At 38.7% G+C, this 19,491-nt stretch overlaps 1 protein-coding gene across 2 annotated transcripts in view; it reads right to left on the bottom strand.

The window, feature by feature from the left end:
• The window catches only part of POU6F2 (POU class 6 homeobox 2), a 486,502-nt gene that overhangs the window by 32,647 nt on the left and 434,364 nt on the right, over positions 1-19,491 (bottom strand). For both annotated transcript variants that reach the window (XM_074199213.1, XM_074199214.1), the window contains exon 7: positions 5,963-6,169. In XM_074199213.1, the coding sequence (XP_074055314.1) occupies positions 5,963-6,169 (207 nt within the window). The remainder of the gene's footprint in view (positions 1-5,962; positions 6,170-19,491) is intronic.

Raw genomic sequence — 19,491 nt, 5'->3', positions numbered from 1 at the left:
GGAAAGCAGTGGGAATAAATGAACTCCTTTATTTCCTGGTGTTAACTTTTTAAAGTCTGGCTCAGATCTATTTGAAACGCCTTGAAATAGGTAGTAAAGTTAACAAGTCGGGTAAATCGGCAGGAGATGAGTAAGTCTGAAGCCCAGTTATAAAGCCTGAGACTCAGAGGAGATCATGGGCCATAAAGTCCTCAGAGGCAGGAGGAGGCACAGAGCTCAAAACCATTGGTAAGCTGGGGGATGGCAGTCTTCAAACTTTGTCTTTAAATACAATCCTTTACATGAAGAAATATGGCACAGACAGCCACAAAAGAAATAAGAATTTCTTCTCTATGGTAGAAAAGTTGAACAATTTATTTCTCTCCAAGATTTATGACAAAGGTTTGATTTCAAAGCAGGCTGGTTCCAACAATAAGATATTTCATGAAATATGGAAACAGAAACTGCCTTAATTCACACAGAGAGGAAACCACATATTTATAGAATTAGGAGCAGGGCCATATGCATGTATGCCCTCTCAGAATATTTATTATTATTTTTTAAATCAGGTCCTCCCCCACTCATTTAAGTGTGATCTAGAATAGTGACCTCAATTCTTTAAATAGGTGGGGTTAATGGTAAAGGACCAATCACTCTGACTCTCACCAAGGAGTACCTGATGTGCCACCTATCTATGGAGAGAACAGAGTTCAGAAAGTTCTGATAACACTTTGGTAGAATTCAATAGCCTAATGTTTTATAGAAAAGTCAGTCCATGAGGAATGGAAGATGCTCAAGATTTTCAGGCAGAAGATGGAGGTTATAATTCTGATTTTATTATTGATTATCTGTGACTTTAAGCAAGTAACTTGATTTCTCTGGGGCTCAGTTTTCTCCACTGTAAAATGATGGATTGAATGCAATGATTTCTTAGGAACCTTTGAGTTCTAGATCAAAGAACTCATAACTTATCTAAAGAGAGCACTTTGATCAAAGCAGATTTCCAAAAGTTACCAAGAGCAGGTAATTGAGGTTGAGCACAAAAGCTCAGTATGACCTGAGGATGGTGATGCTAACATGAACTAAACATTTATTTAAGAGGAAAACTTTTAGAAGTATTGGGGGATAAATGAGACATAAGGAAAAATAACTAGACTTGCTATTTAACGTGAGTAGGAGGATGATAATAGGGGACAGAAAGGACAGAACACCTTTTAACTTGCTTCTGCTTCCATAATCTTTGGACTGGAACAAGCATAACAGATGCCAACCAACAGCAGAAGGCATAATGAGGTGAGCTAGCTGTCCTAAATGAGTCTATATCACCATCCCTTACAAATAACAAAATGAATATTAAACTTTGGTAGGATTACCAGCTCACTTTTATTGATCTTCAAAAAATTATGGAGAACAGATCACTGTAGGATTGGAGAATAGTCAATGTCATGAATTGTTTTAAAGGGAAGAAAGTAGGGGCGGCTAGGTGGCGTAGTGGATAAAGCACCGGCCTTGGAGTCAGGAGTACCTGGGTTCAAATCCGGTCTCAGACACTTAATAATTGCCTAGCTGTGTGGCCTTGGGCAAGCCACTTAACCCCATTTGCCTTGCAAAAAAAACCTAAAAAAAATAAAGGGAAGAAAGTAGATTATTGAGCTATAGCACTATGAACTGAATTTGATTCTAAGGAAATTTCTAGATCTTATTATGAATGAGATTGTGAGTGGATATCTAGGAAAGGCAACAAGGATCACTGAGAAGCAGTGGAGCTTCATCAAGAATAGCTCATTCTGGGGCAGCTGGGTGATACAGTGGATAGAGCATGGGTCCTGGAGTCAGGAGGACCTGAATTCAAATGTGACCTCTGACACTTAATAATGACCTAGCTGTGTGACCTTGGGCAAGTCACTTAACCCCATTGCCTTGCCCAAAAAACCCAACTCATGCTTATCTAATCTAATTCTCTTTTCAACCAGGTAATTAGATTCATAGTTCAGGACTATCTTTTAGATATAGGAATCTTAGATTTCAGTGTAGCATATAACAAAATCTTTTATTCCATTATTTTGGATAAAATGGAGGGATAAATGTGACCTAGTAGAGTTTGTTAGAATTGGGCTTTATTGAAAGTCTGAAATGAAAAAGTAGTCCTCATTAGTTCAGGGTTTATTTGGAAAGATGAGTCTAATGAAGTATGTAAGGGATTTGTCTTTGACCCTTGGCTACTGGACATTGTCCCAAATGATTTAGATACAAACAAAGTGGCACATTTCCCCCAAACTGGCAAGGACAGCTAACACAGTGGATACTGGAGTATAGATTCCAAAATATCTTGTTGGGCTAAAATGATTAATGAAATATAAGAAATTTGATACAAGTTAATGTAGAAGTTCAAAAACTTAACACCAGGAATATTAGATAGGAGAACTATGAAGTCCATCTGAGATAGATGAGTCAAGAAATGATTGACATCATTCCAAACTAATTGTGCGTACCCTTCATTAAATAGATAGAGTCCAGAACAAATGAAAGTCTATTTGTATTCTCCTCTAGTTAGCCCATCTCCTTGGATTTGAATTTAGTTCTTGGTCTTGCATTTTAGGAAGGACATGGACAAATTGGAGGGAATATGGGTTTGGAGACTGCTCAAGATGGTGAGTGACTGCAGATTGTGCTATAAGAAGTCTGTGTGGAAGAACTGGGCTGGTAATTTTAGTTTGCAGAATGGAAGCCCCCGATGTCTAGCCTCGGGATTCAATGGGTTGTCTTATGGAAGAAGAAAGGGATTTGTTCTGTTTGTTTTCAGAGTGCAGCAATGGGTGGAAGATGGAACGAAGCAGATTGAACTTAGAACAAGACAAAATTCAGTAATTAGAACTATCAAAAACTGGGATCGGTTGACTTGGGAGAAAGCGGCATCCTTTTCAGTTTTTAGTGGAAAGCTGTGTTGCCACTGGATGGGGGATGCATTAGCGAGGTTTCTTGGATGAATTAGAAGATAGTGCTATTCCAACTCTGTTTAATTCTCTCATTGCAGTAAAAAAAAACCTGACTGATCTTAGCTGCTTGCAAAGGCTTTGAACATAGGCAAGGTGGCAGAATCCTTGTAGCAGTCACTGGGTAAAGCAGTGTGGCTATGTGAGAAAGTGGGAAGCAATACTTAGCTAATAGGAAATGGTTCCTTTGATTGCAACAGCTCATGAAGACTTTCTGTTGAGACAATATGCACTGGTGAAGGGAATAAGCACGCAAATGAGCTCACATGGATCTTTTTGAGATTCTGCTATGACCGCCAATTCCATTGTGCCTAATAGAAAAGATCAACCAACACATGCTAATTACTATGTGCCAGAAACTATGTTAGAAATTGGGGACAAAACCAAAAAACCCCTGCATTTAATATTGTTACGGCAGTGAAATAATAGCAGACAGAATCTGGGAATAATCGAAGTTGGGAACTATGGGAGCTGGGAAGAGCCATGGCCAGGATAGAGAAGTAGGGTTCAGGCAGTAGTCAATTAATAGCAATAATTATAATAATGATGATAATGCTATAAGAATAGCTAATATGCATATAACTTCTATAATTCTTCAAGGTTGGCAAAACAATATACACACATATATAGGTATGTATAAATTCTCATTTGTTCCCCACAGCAACCCTATAAGGGAAGGCAATATTATTTTCATCTTATGGCCAAAGAATCTGAAGATTATAGTGGTTGAATAACTTGCCAAAGATCATACAACTAATAAATGCCTTAGCCATATTCTTTTTTTTTAGGTTTTTGCAAGGCAAATGGGGTTAAGTGACTTTCCCAAGGCCACACAGCTAGGTAATTATTAAGTGTCTGAGACTGGATTTGAACCCAGTTACTCCTGACTTCAGGGCCGATGCTTTATCCATTGGACCACCCAACTGCCCCCTTAGCCATATTCAAATGCAGAATGTCTTGACTCTAAGGTTGGTGTCTCATCCACTATGCCATGCTCATTTTCAAGGCTGGGCTCCTTGACTCTATGAATAATCTTCTTGCTCAAGTCATTAGCAAACAGTTCTCAAAAGAACTGCAGTGATTAGCAAGAATTAGCAAGAATATGTGAGATCTTCTGAATCACTACTAACAAGAGAATTAACACCAATAATAATGGCTTTAACTTCATATCTAAGAAAATGACAATGATGATAAGGGAAGTGTTAATGAATGCAGGAGAAGATGTGAAATGATGGTCTTACTAAGACCCTGTTGTTGGAGATGAGACTTGATTCAACCATTCTGGAAAGCAATTTGAAATTGTGTTAAGTAAGAAAATAAAACAAGCTACTCATGCCCTTTGGCCTAGAGGTCCCAAGGCTAGGCATTTGCTTTATAGATGTCAATGATAAAAAGAAAAGTTGCATGTATATCAGCATATTTTAGCAACAGTTTTTGAATAGTCAGGATATGGAAATAAAGTAGATGCCCAATGATTAAGGAATGGCTAAACAAATGGTGATACGTGACTATAATGGTACAAGAAATGAACAGTCAATGGAGAAAAATAGAAAGACATGAAGCAGACTTGGGAAAACAATGTACACATGAGTACAACAATATTAATAGAAATAACACCAGAATTGAAATTTAATGTAGTGAAATGAGAATGAAGTTAGTTTTCTCAAAGAAGAGAGATGAGAAAGTATCTCTCTTTGCAGAGCTTGGCTATTATAGACATAGAACACTTCATTAATGCTGGAGTTGGTTGATATGAAGGTTAGTTTTGCTGATTTATTTTTTATTCTGTAAGAAGTAATTAGTTCTCTAGGAGAGAAGAACCAGTCAGTCTTGTATTTGGATGTGCTTTTCTTTCCTAGTCTTTACTTTCTCTCCCTTTGCAGATGACAGATAAGCATTGATTTCCTCCAGGGTGAGTACTCTATCTACTGTACCACCTAATTGCCCCCTATCCTTTTTTTTTAAAGATCAAAGAAAAATACCCTCTCCCCAATTAAATGTCTTGAGAAACCCACTTTGATGATTCACTTGCCAAAGGTGGCTATCTAGTCCAGCTTTAACCTGAAAAAGAATCCCCTCTAATAGCAGTTAATGTTTCTGTATTGATTTAAATACATTGCAACATTTGATCATGGCAGTTAATCTCTCGGGTAAATACTATTATTTTCTCCATTTTACTGATGAGAGTAACTGAGGCTGAGAGAGGTAAAGGTCTAATATCACACAGTCTGAGAATTAGAGTTGTAGTGTTAGTGTGTGTGTGTGTGTGTGTGTGTGTGTGTGTGTGTGTGTGTGTGGTTGGATTTGAACCCAGATCTTCCTGATTCCTTGTCTTCCTTCAGGCTAAATATCACTAGTTCTTTCTACTGGACTTCATATGACATAGACTCTAGTCTCTTGGCTTCTGGCTATCTTCCTTTGGACGTTATCCAGTTTATCTATGTTCTTCCTACACTGTGATGTCCACAACTTGAATACAAGTCTCCCAACACCATTCTATCAAGGTAGAGAAGAAAAGTTACTTTCACTCCTTATTCTGGGCTGTTAAATCCTGTAGGGCTAAGCCATTGTCCCTGTTGCTGCAGTCTTATAAAATTCCTATTTCTATCTCATTAGAATCTCTCTGTCTCTTTCTCTCATTCTTTATCTTTCTTTCCCCTTCTTTCCCCTTCCCCTCTCTTCATTTTTCTTTTTCCATTCTTTCTGTCTTTCTCACACTACCCATATGCACATGCAAATGCTTACATACACACACACACACACACACACACACACACACACACAGACATGCTTTTTCAACAAGAGGGGAAAATGAGGCTATTTGATTTTTCAATGATGGGCTATGGGACCGATGATCATTCTGTAATTTAAAAATAACTTTGATCAAACCCAAATAAAGTAAAGGAGAGGCATCCCACAACAAACCCAAGGGGTCTTTATGTTCAGAAGGTACAGGAATAATTCACAATTTGTTTCAATAGATTATTTACCTGTTGACCTGGCTTTATTGGGGAGAGTGTGATTCCCTGGGTGTTGATCACAGGCAGGATCTGATTCCCGATGACTGTGGCAATGATCTGACCTTGGGCATTTGTCAATAGCTGAGGGGTAATTGGCTGCACTTGGAGGCCCTGTGCTCCTCCTGCAGCTTGGCTGGATGGTACTGGATTAGGCATCAGAGGGATGGTTCCAATAATCTGAAAGGAACAAGGAAGGGTGAGTGAGAAGCTAGCACGGTGGAGGGCTAGACGTGTAATTCAAACTTATAAAAATAGTGCACATTACTATGACTTTGAGCTTTGCAAAGGCTTTTACATATATTATTCCATTTTATGCTCACAACAGTGTTGTGAGATAGGAACAATTATCATCCTTAATTTATAGAGTAAGAAACTGAGGCTCAGAGAAATTGAGATCACTGGTTTCTGAATAAAGGGATATTATAATATAATATAACATGACATAATAATATAATATAACAATAAATAGGCTATTTGTTTTCTCTCACTGACTTTCCCAAATATTGCATTCCAATGACTTGTCCAAGGTCCATGCTGGATGTTCTTTTGAGTGATGAAATTATTAGTCTTGACCAGGCCCATGATCCATCCCCCTCCAAACCCTATAATTATATGACTCACTCTCTTCCCCATCTATAAGATTTGCAACAAAAATTTAAGTGGCCTCCTCATGGAAATGAGAACCTTATCAGTCACTATGCTGAAAGGGAGAATGAGGAAAACCACAGGAATGGAGACTGTTGAACACCACAGAACCTACAGATCAATCCAATAGATTGCCTTGAATTATTCATTGTGTCTATACAGCTGTCTCTAGCAGGCTCTCTGCTGGTATCCCAGAAGCTTGGGACATACAGACATGTTTCTTAATGTCCTGACCCAGAAATAGCTTTTTATGGGCTGTTAAACCTTGTTTAAGGGAATGGGATTGCAGAAGGCAAATTGACAACTCATTGTTTGCAAGGTTCTACAAGAGAAGGGAGCCCAGCCAATACTACAAATCAGTTCCTTTCTCCTGTCTTTCAATCTATCAGCAGACATAGTTCTCTCCAAATATTTGTGTAACCTCAGCGTTTTTCATCTGGAGGCATTTGTAAACACCAGTAGCTGTCCTTCCATTCTTGATCAAAGGGCTCATGGAACTTGATTGCCCAAGAGGCTGGTGATGAGTAATACCATGTGAAAAAGAAAGGCCAATCACCCTTTCTCCTTCCTTTCAGATCCTGCCAAAGCCAGTCACTTCACTCACTTTATTCCCTGACGGCTTTGTCTTCTTGGTTTATTATGTTCAACCTGAGCTCACCGTGTTTCTTGGGTTAATGTTAAATCCTACTCATTACTCTTGACAGCTTCAAGCTTGATACTGATACTAGGGAGGGCAAGAGAATACTATTATTTCATGAACAAACCATCTTCCTTGATGGTCTTTTTAGGACCTGTTGATGTTCTGCTACATTTACTATGATGAACTAGATGGAAAGTGTGAACAGGATCATAGGCTAGTGATGGAAGATCTAAGTTGTCATCAGAATTTTGAAGGAAGGAAGGGATAGAGTGTGACAGGTTTGCTAAGCAAACTTATTTACTGTCTGTCCTCTGCATCATCCCTCATCCAATCCATTCCAGTCCAATCCAATGCAACACAATGCAAACTCTAAGGTTCCTTCTATCTTTGACATTCTGTAATCATGCACATGGACCAAAACCTACACATGGCATTAATGCCTCCATCAAACTGTCCTGATAGGTTGTTGGTATATAGAGTTGTAGGCTGTACCAACTACTATATCAACAAAGAAATGGTTTGTGTAGGGTTGAGAAACTCAAAAATACTTATTTCCTTATTGGCCTTTAAAAGACTTCTCTAAAACCACTGAAAATATTAAAATTGAAGGAAGAACACTGAACAAATACCTACCAAGACCAGAGACTTTGTAATTTGTTCTCTAATTCTCTCTTTGTTCTCTAATTAGAGAAATTAGAGGACAATCCGAGGAAAGGTCAGTAGAGTCAAGAATAGAATCAAAGCATCAAGTATTTAGAGCTGTAAGGGACCTCAGAGGGCAATTAGTCTAACCTCCCCTTAAGAAGGAGGAAACTGAGTTCCAGGGAGGTCAAGAGATTTGCTTTAAGTTACATACTTTAAATTTAACTCCAAATATAATTATGCCAATGATGGCAATGAGGCAAATTATGTTAAAATGATTATAGGTCCCTTGATTGACCAGAGATATTTTGCACACTATAAAAATAGCCTTCCTTCTTCCATCAGTTGTCTTTGTTACCCTATGAGTTCCTAGACACATAGGATCAGAGTTTTATAGCTTTTTAAGCTAGAGATGAAAAATCTATGACCCTTTGATCTTTTGATTCATGAATGTTAATAGTTTGCAAAGAACTGGAGAAAAGTCATAATGAATGATTCTTTCTTGCTGTCCCAATTGTAAGGGAGGGATTGATGAGTGGAGAAATCTCTGTTTGAATACATTTAAAATGTTTTTACAAGGCAATGGGGTTAAGTGGCTTGCCCAAGGCCACACAGGTAATTATTAAGTGTCTGAGGCTGGATTTGACCTCAGGTCCTCCTGATACCAGGGCTGGTGTTCTATCCACTACGCCACCTAGCCACCCCTCATTTAAAATTTTTAAAAATTCATTTTTATTTTTTGAGTACATCTTAATGGCACCAGACAAGTGGCATAATGATAATCTTAAAGGGCCTGGGTGAGATCCACTTGCTTATATAAGATTACTATGGAACCCCAAGTTGTGTGAACCATTAGTAGCAGCCACCATTAGGAATAATTTCACAATGCAAGAAAACTAACAAGCTTCCAGGTAACAGTTCAATCCAATGACCACAGTGACCATCTGCACTAGATCCAAGTTGATCTCCAATTCCTTGATGAAAAGAAACAAGCAAGGATGACACTGTTCTGAGCAATTGTCAACAAATATATAAAAAAGATGATTGCTATGTCCCTGGAATAAAACTAAACTGATATATGAGGAAGTATGATTGAAAAAAAGCTCAATGTAATGTAATCTATTTTTACATAGTGGAAGTTGACATGTCCAGTTTTATTAGGTTACCAGTCAAAGATTTTTAAAAAGTTCATATTAAAAAACAGAAAATAGATTTTCTCAAAGGCAGCCTCAAAAAGCACTGAGGCAAGACACTAAATTTGCATGAGATTTTAAACTTACATTAAAATTAAGCAAATAGCAATATAAATTGCCTTCACTGGTTTATATAAGAAATTTCTTGGGCAAGGGTCTTAATTTATTTACTTGGGTTTCGTATTTTGTTGTCTGATATGATCATGAAATAAATTGGAAATATCAGGTTAATGGCTACTTTATGTTCTTTGTAGACAGTAGGCACTCAATAAATGTTGACTTGAAGTGAATAGGTAACCTCCAATAGCAAAGTATGTATAACACCATCCTCTCAATCCCTTAGGTTCCCAACCTAGAAATCTTCCTCAACCCCTTAGTATTCAATATGGTGCCAAGGATGGTTGATTTTTCCCATCTCACATTTCTTGTATATGCCTTCTCTCCTCTGATGCTGACCCCACCCTGGTGCAGTGCCTCATCATCTCATGTTTGTATGATTACAATAGCTGCTGGGGTTGGTGGTGGGGTAGGTTCTGCCTGCCTCAAGTCTCACTCCACTCCAATCCGTCTTCCATTTAGCCATCAAAATGATTTATCATAAAGTATAGGTCTGAAGTCCATAAACAATATACTTTTCTGCTTTTCTTCTCTCTCTCTGGTGAGAACCAACTTCCCCAGACTCCCTAGATTTATAGCAACACCCTGAGGTTTGAACTATCCTCATCAGGGAAATAATCTTAATCCTAGACAATCAACTCACTGACATTCTGGTGAGTCTCAATTTTATCCAAGAGAAGAACACAAGCAAAACAATCCATTATTCAATCCTGAAGGTCTGAATTTTCTCTAGAGGGCAAATCAAGTTGAATTTGTTGGAGAGCCAGTCCCCTTACCACGAGACCTGCACTATGTGAAGAGCCTATGGCAAAAACAAAGGACCACAGTGCTTGTTATTTGCTCTCTCTTCTACCCTCCCAATAGTGGTCAGGCCCTTGCTCTTTTTCTATCTCTTGAGGACATACTTGTGAGGGATTTTCTTTTTCCTAAGAGACTCTCTACTTGGGAATTTCTCTGCTTATATATTCACTTCAACTCAACATTTATGGAGTGTCTACTTTCTACAAAGGACAAAAAGTAGCCATTAATCTGATAGTTTCACAGCTGTGTCTGGAAGTGAACAAAGTTGGAGTTGCTATGCAGTCATTCCCCAAACAGATACTGTCTAGTAATGCACCTTTCTCTCTTTCAAAATTTAGATTACAGAACTAGGAATGAGAATCGGATCATGGGGGTGAGAGCACATGTAATTACCGCGTGTGTTATGGTTGCCATTGTTTATTCTTTTTTTTTCTTTTTAGGTTTTTGCAAGGCAAATGGGGTTAAGTGGCTTGCCCAAGGCCACACAGCTAGGTAATTATTAAGTGTCTGAGACCAGATTTGAACCCAGGTACTCCTGATTCCAAGGCCACCTACGCCACCTAACCGCCCCCATTGTTTATTCTTTAGGTGGAACAGTTTTGCCCCCATTGGCAGGATCAAGGAAAACTCTTCATTCTAATTTCCAAGAAAAGGAAAGAAGGGCAAAAAGATTGACTTTGCAAAAGTTCCATATTTTATAGACTAGCACAAAGGAGTAGTTTGGACCCACAGTCTTTGAACCAAGGTGTTGGCCTGAATTTTTGATCTTCAACAACCCCATCAGCTTATTCTCAAATGATGAGACACAAAGAACCTAACACAACTAAAAATAAACCTATAAACTCACCAAGTTGACCAGGAAACTCAGTCATTTTCCTAGGCCAATTATTTAATTCCTTTAGGATACAGTTTCTTTAACTTTTTTTTTTAGGTTTTTGCAAGGCAAATGGGGTTAAGTGGCTTGCCCAAGGCCACACAAGGTAGGTAATTGTTAAGTGTTTGAGACTGGATTTGAACCCAGGTACTCCTGACTCCAGGGCCGGTTCTTTATCCACTGCGCCACCTAGCTGCCCCAGTTTCTTTAACTTTTAAATAAGGTGTTTGATTATATTGATATAAAGCCTGTCATTCTTCCTCCTACTCATAAGAACTTCTCAGTTGTCACCAACAATTTTTTATCCAGACACTGAAAACATGGTCTTCTCGCCCCAAGAACTCTGACTCTGAAATGTCCACTGAGAACTCAGTTCAATTACATATTTACATTTACCAGGGTCTGGTTATTATGCTTCCCAAATGCTTTCTCCTGGACCTTCTTTTTCTATACATTTTCTCTTGTTGAACTCATTCATTGACATGATTTTAGCACTTACTTCTATGCAGATGGCACCAGGATCTAGTTTTATAGTTCTATCTGCTCTCCATGTTCTAGTTGAATATTTTCAGAATCCTACTGGACCAATGTGTCCAATCCCAAAAGGAATCATCATTTTATCCCCTCCATATTCACATCCAAACTTCTTTGTTTCTGCTCCTTTTAAATGTGTTTTGAAATCTCAAACCCATCATTACCATCTCTATCTCCTTTCCTTATGTCCCCTACTCAGTTAGTTACTGTGGACTGTTACATTTTTCCCCTTTGCCTTTCCCTTTTGTCCCAGAAGGATAAAATACTTAACTCTGATAGCTGACATTGACTGACCTAAATAGTGAAGTTCAAACTGACCTTTTTTTAATTTAAGGCAATGAGGTTAAGTGACTTGCCCAAGAATCACACAGCTAGGCAATTATTGTCTGAGGTCGGATTTGAACTCAGGTCTTTCTGACTCCTGTTAGCTGGTGCTTTATCCATTGCCCGGCTTAGCTGCCCCCTAAACTAACCTTTTTAATCTATTTCTCTTCAGATAATTCCTGGTTCTAGTCAGACAGGATTGCCAACTCTTCCAAGTTTATCCTGACTTTTGTTCCCACACATCTGTGGAATCCAGCCACTCTTAGAACACACTGCTTCCCTGCCCTGCCTTCAAGGGCTGCCTTCACCTAAGTTTCCCAGATCCTCTTCCCTGAAAGTTGACCCTTTCCTTACACTAAGAGCACTTTGGATCTCGCCTTGGTCCTGACCGTAGTTTACTTCAGTTTGATGCTTATCCCCCTCGTTTTCCTGTTAGGCTGTTACTTCCTTGTAGGCAGGTAGTATATTTCCTTACGTCACTGTATGTCTAACATTCAGCACAATACTCCACATTATCCTCTTCTAAATCTTGTCCAGGGGATTTACTTTTGGTTCAGCATCCTTCCATGCTTTGATTTGGGATGAATGTGGATTGACCACTTGGTACATGACCAGCCTTTTTTCTGATAATAAAGTTTATGCTGATCAGCAATATCTTCAGATTGTTTCCCTCCCCTATGCCCCTCTCCATGGTCCTTTGGATGACCTGTGGATAACCTGTGGATACTGTAGAATTTCATAATTTGCTGTCATAGTTCATCAAGAATAGAATATTGCACCCATGCACACGCAACACTTAAGAGCTTCTAGGGAACACCTGGTATACTGTACAACCTGAGCTTTGGGGTGATTAAGGCCCACAATTAATTTTCTTGGAGGTACAATCAACTCACAAGGAAGCAGAAAGTCTCAGAGAAGCAACATGAGAGCAAATTATATAGAAGCAAGGGCAAACCCCCAATTTCTGTTGGGTTATATTCACTGCTTTGCTGCAGTTGGGTCAGTCAGGAAAATGGGTAGCAGCTCTCTAACAAAGCACAAAGCTGTAAACTTTGTTAGATTTATAACTTATGAATATTCAGACCTTAAAAATCAATTTTAGATAGAGTAAATAAGTGAATCAGTAAATACAGTGAATCATTTCCCCAAATGCTATGTAAGATACATACATACAAACATATAAAGCCAGATGGTACAACGGGTAGAGTATCTGGCCTGGAGTTAGGAAGATTTGAATTTAAATCCCGCCTCAGACACTTACTAGCTGTGGGACCTTGGACAAGTCACTTTGCCTTTAGTTTCTTCATCTGTATTGTTGTTGTTGGTGTTTGTCCTTCATTCTCAAATAGGATCATGACGTCAGAGAAGTGATGCCATAACAAGCTTTGGATGTGAATGGATTTGGGGGGGGGGGGGGCTGTGCTAAATAACCAACCTCATTTTGTCCTCCAGAACAATCTGGATCCAGTGGCCAGATATGAATCAGGATGACTTGGATATGAGGCAGTGGGGTGAGTGACTTGCCCAAGGTCACACAGTTACTAAGTGTGGAGACCAGATTCAACTCCTATCCTTCTGATTCCAAAGCCAGTGCTCTATCCACTCTATCTCCATCTGTATAATGGGGCTAATAATAGCTATCGAATGATTGGTGGGAGGGTCAAATATGGAAGCATTTATAAAACCCTTTGTAAGTCTTAGGATGATGTGTAAATGCTATTATTATTGTTGTGCCTACTCTTTAATTCCTTTTGTTGGAATTAAGACCTCATTCACAGATTCCCAGGTCCCAAGCTAGAAGGGATCTCAGATGCTTTCTCTCACAAACTGCTCTTTGCCTGGGAGATAGTAGAACTAGGTCACAGAACCTCCTATTTTAACTACATTTCCTTACTAACTAGGTGCTAAGTTCTTTCTATTTGCTGCTAAAGGACTTTCATTATACTCTGAATTTGATACTTTGGGTAAAGCTCCAACTGCCTCACCCAAGTTAAGGTTCTGACTCCATTGAATTGAATAAGAGCCATTCCCCAATGATTAAAGGATATGAAAAGGAAATTTATTGTGACAGCTTTATGGAAGATGAAGGACAGGTAGAGAAGGCAGTTGTAGAGTCAGAGTCAGAGTTAGAGTTGGATAAAAATGCATTACTCTTCAGTTTTCCCAATGATATTTTATATAGATTTTGAGATCTCAAAGTATTTTATCTTATTTGATAATTATAAAATAATTTATATCTGTCATTCTGTCTAATTATTGTTCTCTCTCTCTGATCAAAGTGTTTTTGAGTGTTTTTTCTACTATCTTTGTGAAACAGAAAGATATGGTGCCCACTAGGAAAAACCCCCCAAATTTGAATATATATAGAAAGACTGAACAGAGTACTAGTAATTTTCCAATTCATAGACCCTGCCCTACCTTCACTGCTTTGTCCCCAGTTTCTTTGGACTCTGAACCAGACCATGAACATGTTTTACTTTGTCCATAGTTGCCAACTCTGTGGATTAGCTAACACCCACATCATTTTTTTAACCTTTAAAAGAGCCACAACTGGAGTGGAGCCATCATCTCTACAGAAAGACTCCTGAAACTTTGTAAACCTTCACTTGGCTTGGTTGAAGGCTTCCTGCTTTAATGCCAGCTAAAAATACGCAGAATTTGGGGAGTATGTCTGCAGCTGCCTGTTGATGCCAGATTAAGGGAGTAAATCAGATTAAAGTTATTTATTGCTTGGGAGAGCACCTTTGGCACGACACTGCCACCATCTCTGGAAGCTTTAGGGGGCTTGTCTCAATGAAGCCTCTGGACCCCTTATGAATTGTGCATTTCATAATCCTCCCCAAGAGAAAGCGAACCAGGCGGCAGAGTCCTCCAAGTCTCCAAAGTCTTAATACTGATGGTGACTTTGTCATGAAAATGGACAGCAACTCTTGAAGAAAGCTTTACAGCCAGTGAGCATTCAAGCTTTAAATCCAAATTCAAATGAGGGCAAAAGCAAAAAAATAAAAATAAAAATAAAAAAAGCATGTAACCCCTGCCCCCAAACCCAACAACAAAACCCCAGTCAGGTAGAAGGGAAGAGGAAGGAAAGATTTAACAAATCTCCTATTTATTGCCCTCAGTTTCCCAAGTCTGAGATGATCAGAATGCATTTTATGAAGAGAATATCAATTGTCTTGGTAAAATTAAATATACTTTGATACTTGCAAACAATATTTATCAAGCTACTTCATCAGGAGAAAAGTTGCTCCACTCCCTCTACTATATATTACTTTTTCAATTTCCTGCCAGGACTACTTTTTTTTTAATGTTCTTTAGGGTGAGACCACAGGATTTCTCATTTCTCACAACAAAGACCATAACCCATTAGAATTATGCTGATGACTTTTCCCCACAAAAATGCACACCACTATTTTCCCTAGATGAGCAATCTGTGCTCTTATCCAGGACCATCATATAGGTTTTTTTAATTTTTGAAAGATCAGAGTTAAGAAGGTGGGATGCAGTCTTCCAGTTCACCTGCCCCCTTTGCTTTTATATGACATTTTTCCTCCTTTGATGTTCATCTGATAGGATATTGAGGGATGATCTATTGAGTTGAGTCCACATGTAGTTCAGGGGTATGAAAAACTAAAGACTAGATACTAAAAAAAGGGTTTCTGGTCTTCCCAGTTTAGACATCAAGATTTAAACTCCCTTCTCTCTTCAAAAAAGCACACTCTTTGGCATTTTTTAGCTTAAGAGTCTTTTTAAAAGGGTAGCTTCACTGGGGAGAAATTTCTACTCTGGGGCCAGATGAAAATAGTTATTTCTTGCATGAAAGAGGTGGGTAAGTGGTTTGGCTGAGACAGGCAGGAGAGTGGCGGGGCTATTTAGTCTCTTGAACATTTGACTTAATCCACATCTGACCATTTTCCAGGATTAAAAAAATGCTTCCTAACTTTTCTAAAAAGTGTGTGTATCATATGCAAATCATGATTTTAGTTAGGAGGGAAGGAAGAGTTAGCAGAGATCTTGGCTGTTTAAACTGAGCTGGGACCTTGGGATTTCTTGCAAGAGATCTCAAAGTAGGCTGTAGGAAGGAGACATTTTCAGTATTATTTTCCTTTCTATTTTTGCTCAGGGTTACAAATTAGTAGAAAAAAAGATTTTTAATTTAATCTTTTATCTTTCTTATCCCAAATGATACTTAGATCAGATAATCTATGTTAAATGTTTTGTGTTTTTGCTGAACAATTGTCAGCTACTGTTGTTTAGGGATGGATCTGTGATTTCAGTGATGTGGTGAATTTCTGATGTGGGGGCTCTCTCTGTGAACTGGCTTAAAACTTTATTTTAACAGTTGCTTAGACATTGAGAGTTATAGTGACGTGCCCACAATATACAGTCATTTGACCAGACTGAATCCAGGTGTTCCCCACTAAAAGGCCAGCCTTCTCTCCACTGGTTATGGTCTCTCCTCTTTATACCCCCCCTTTCCTTCTCCTCTTCTTCTTCCTCATTATTACTTTTCTCAGATTAGAGAAGAGTAGAAGTGCACCCATGATGGAAAAAAATGCATATTTGTTTTAAATTTCAAGAGATTATAAAAACATAAGGCTGATGTTGAAAACTGAGCGCTTATTCTGAACTTTACTTTGATCTATGCCTGAATAATTATAAAAAATCTACCACCATGCCTTTGCCTAGGCAGGGCTGTCTTCATAATATACTCACTCTGTTTCTCTCTCACTTGAGTTTCCTTCCTTCCATTCAACTCAGATCATGGCTCACCTCCCATAGGAGGGTGCCCTGACTTCCTACTTGATAGTACTCCCCTCAATTTCTTTTTTTCTACCTTGTACATACACACATGCCCCTTGAAATCAGAGACTTTTATTTTTGAAACTCTAAATTAACACCTTAGCACAGACAGTACCATCCTTTTGTTGAACTGAGTGAATATAATTCCCACATGACCTTTGAAAAACATGATTCAAAATTGCTACTGCTGCTCTTTTTTCCTCCAAAGGAATAAGTTAAGGTGCAATGGATTGAATGCTGGGACTGGAGGCAGGAAGATTTGAATTCAAATCCAACTTCAGATATTTGCTAGCTTTATGATCTTGGGAAAGTCACTTCATCTCAATTTGCCTCATTTTCCTCATCTGTAAAATGAGGATAACGATAGCAGCTGCCTCCCAAGTTTGCCATGAGGATTGAATGTGATAATTATAAAGTCCTTAATATGACACCTAATTTGATGATGGTCTCTATTCTTTTTAGAAGTAAAGATCATTTTTTAAACCAAAAATACACATAAATCATCTTCAATTTGCAAAAGTCATGTAGGTTAAGAGCTCATAGGAGACCTAGAGGATGTGATGGAGCCTCAAACCTGAGGAGTTAGTAAGAGACTCTGCTGGCCACAAGCAGAGGGAGCAGGTCTAAAGGCTTTGGTGTTGAAAAAAAAGAGACCTAAGAATGTCAGTGAGAAGAAGAGAAAGTTCAAGGGAAGCCTTTGGATGTTTGAAAGAAGAAAGGAGAAAACTAATGGAGAAGGAGAGGCAGATAATGTTATAGAAGAGAATGGAAGGAGCAGAGAATGGAAGGATCCTCCTCTTTCAAGTCATGAAAACTTTTCCTGCAGCTCCTAAGTATGACATGTATTCAAAAAAGTTCTCCCCATCTAAGCTCTAGGATTTGGGGGGCACTTTTTGCCTCTTCTCAGTCATGGAGGGTATATATATATATCTATCTCTATCTATCTATCTATCTATCTATCTATCTATCTATCTATCTATCTATCTATCCACACGTACCCAGGATCATACAGCTATGGGTCCTGCCTGGAATAGGTCATTTATATTCTTATTTGGAGAGCTGAAGGAGATTTGAAATCCTTTTTAGATTTGTGAAGTAAAGACAGGTAAGTGTTCCTTCTTCACATTGCCTCATCTCTCACCTCTGGACCTTTGCACAGACTGCTCCCTGATGTTTAGAATGCTGTACTCCCTCACTTTTACCTCTTAGGTACCCTGGATTCCTTCAACACTCAGCTCAAATCTCCCCTTCTGTTGTTGACTGGTGCCTTGCCTTCTTCAATGCCTTCTTTACTCTGTAGGTCTCTTGTATTTCCGATACCCTATTTCTTTACACACTGGGTCTGCTTGAACCATATTTTTTATTTTCCCCAGCATTTAGTCCAGGGTCTGGAACAAATTAGGGGCTTAATAAAAACTTGTTGTTGTAAAATATTTTTCCTGTTCAGTCATTTAAAAAACTAAACACACAAAACTATGTAGAGAAAAAAAAATAATGGCTACTGAGGACCCTGGAGAAGATGGTCTGAAAAGGGTGGACTTATTAATGTCTGCTGAAAAAAAATACTTAAGAAACACTTGTTGATTGGTTAGTTGTCTTTGCCCAGTATATAATAGTGGCTTTATGGCTTTTTGCCTGGAAGCAGCAATGTTCTTAAACTCTGAAGTCTTCCCCCTCTGCTGGTTGGAGCCAGGAAACTAGAACAATCTAAGTAGAGGAGGGCATGGGGATGGAGGCAGGACCAGTCCAGGACCAAGTGAGGAATGGCTTTGCTGCTTTCTTGTGAGGGTGAGAGAGCCAGGGAGCTTTCCGTTAATCTGTTGGTAAGCATTGATTGGATACCTACTATATATCTATATATCTATATATCTATATATCTATATATATGTATATATATGCATATGTATATATATGCTGAGGAGGGTGTTACATTCTATTGGTGCAAAGACAAAACAGTTTCTACTCTCAAGTTTACATTTTGTCAGGGAAAATAATATGCACATACATATGCATATATCTATAGATATAGATATATAAAGAATAAGAAAGGTTATTTCCAGAGGGAAGCAGAAGCTTTAGGGGGAATCAGGAAAGACTTGAGGTATGGAATATTTTTAAGCTGAGTGTTATCAGCATTTGGCTGCCAGGTATGTTTGTAGTAGGTGAAAGGATTCAAAGGATTTTGGATCAGTGGTGGTTAGCCATTGTGGCAACACCTCTATGTTACTGCTGTATTTGTTCAGAGAATAATCATGAGGGAGAGAATCTTTTTCTATTTTCCTTTGCTTTGCTTCACATCGGGAGGAACCTCGGTTGAATCCTGGCAATGTCACTATTATTTGTGTGATCTTGGCAAGTCACTTCACCCCATTTCCCCTGACCTCAGTATACACTATTAAGAGGTTGTGCTCATTGGCCTCTTAGGTTCTTTCCAGCTCTAGATATTGGATCAATCCTATAATAAGATAATTTTTAAGGTCCCTTCCAGTTCTCAATCTGACATCCAGGGTCTCATCAATGCTGGTGTTCAGTCCTACACTGAAACTTGCAATTCATTCATTTTTTCCCTTCTGCATGACTCTAGTCCAGGTTCTCATTTGTGCCTCTACAGAGGGGTCCTCCATATATGGTGGGATCTTCCTCTAGAATTCATGACATCTTTCTCTAATTAGATGATTGACCCATCTCCCTTTTGGGTAACCTAGTCCTCTGATGAACTCCTTTAGTTTACATGGCTTCTCTAGATAATTTATCATTAGTAACTTGTCACAGTTTGCTCACCCACATTCCTTGGAGCCCATAGCATTCCATGCCTCATGGTCACAGAGTAGAGTTTTAATCTTGATATTCTTCCAGTGATGCTGGATGTATATTGACTGAAGTGGGGTTTTCATGAGACTTTCATGAGACTCAAGCTAATTTGATG

The sequence above is a fragment of the Macrotis lagotis genome, chromosome 8, assembly GCF_037893015.1.
Source record: "Macrotis lagotis isolate mMagLag1 chromosome 8, bilby.v1.9.chrom.fasta, whole genome shotgun sequence".
In the NCBI taxonomy this organism is placed as follows: Eukaryota; Metazoa; Chordata; class Mammalia; order Peramelemorphia; family Peramelidae; genus Macrotis; species Macrotis lagotis.
This window is presented reverse-complemented; position numbering and strand designations above follow the sequence as displayed.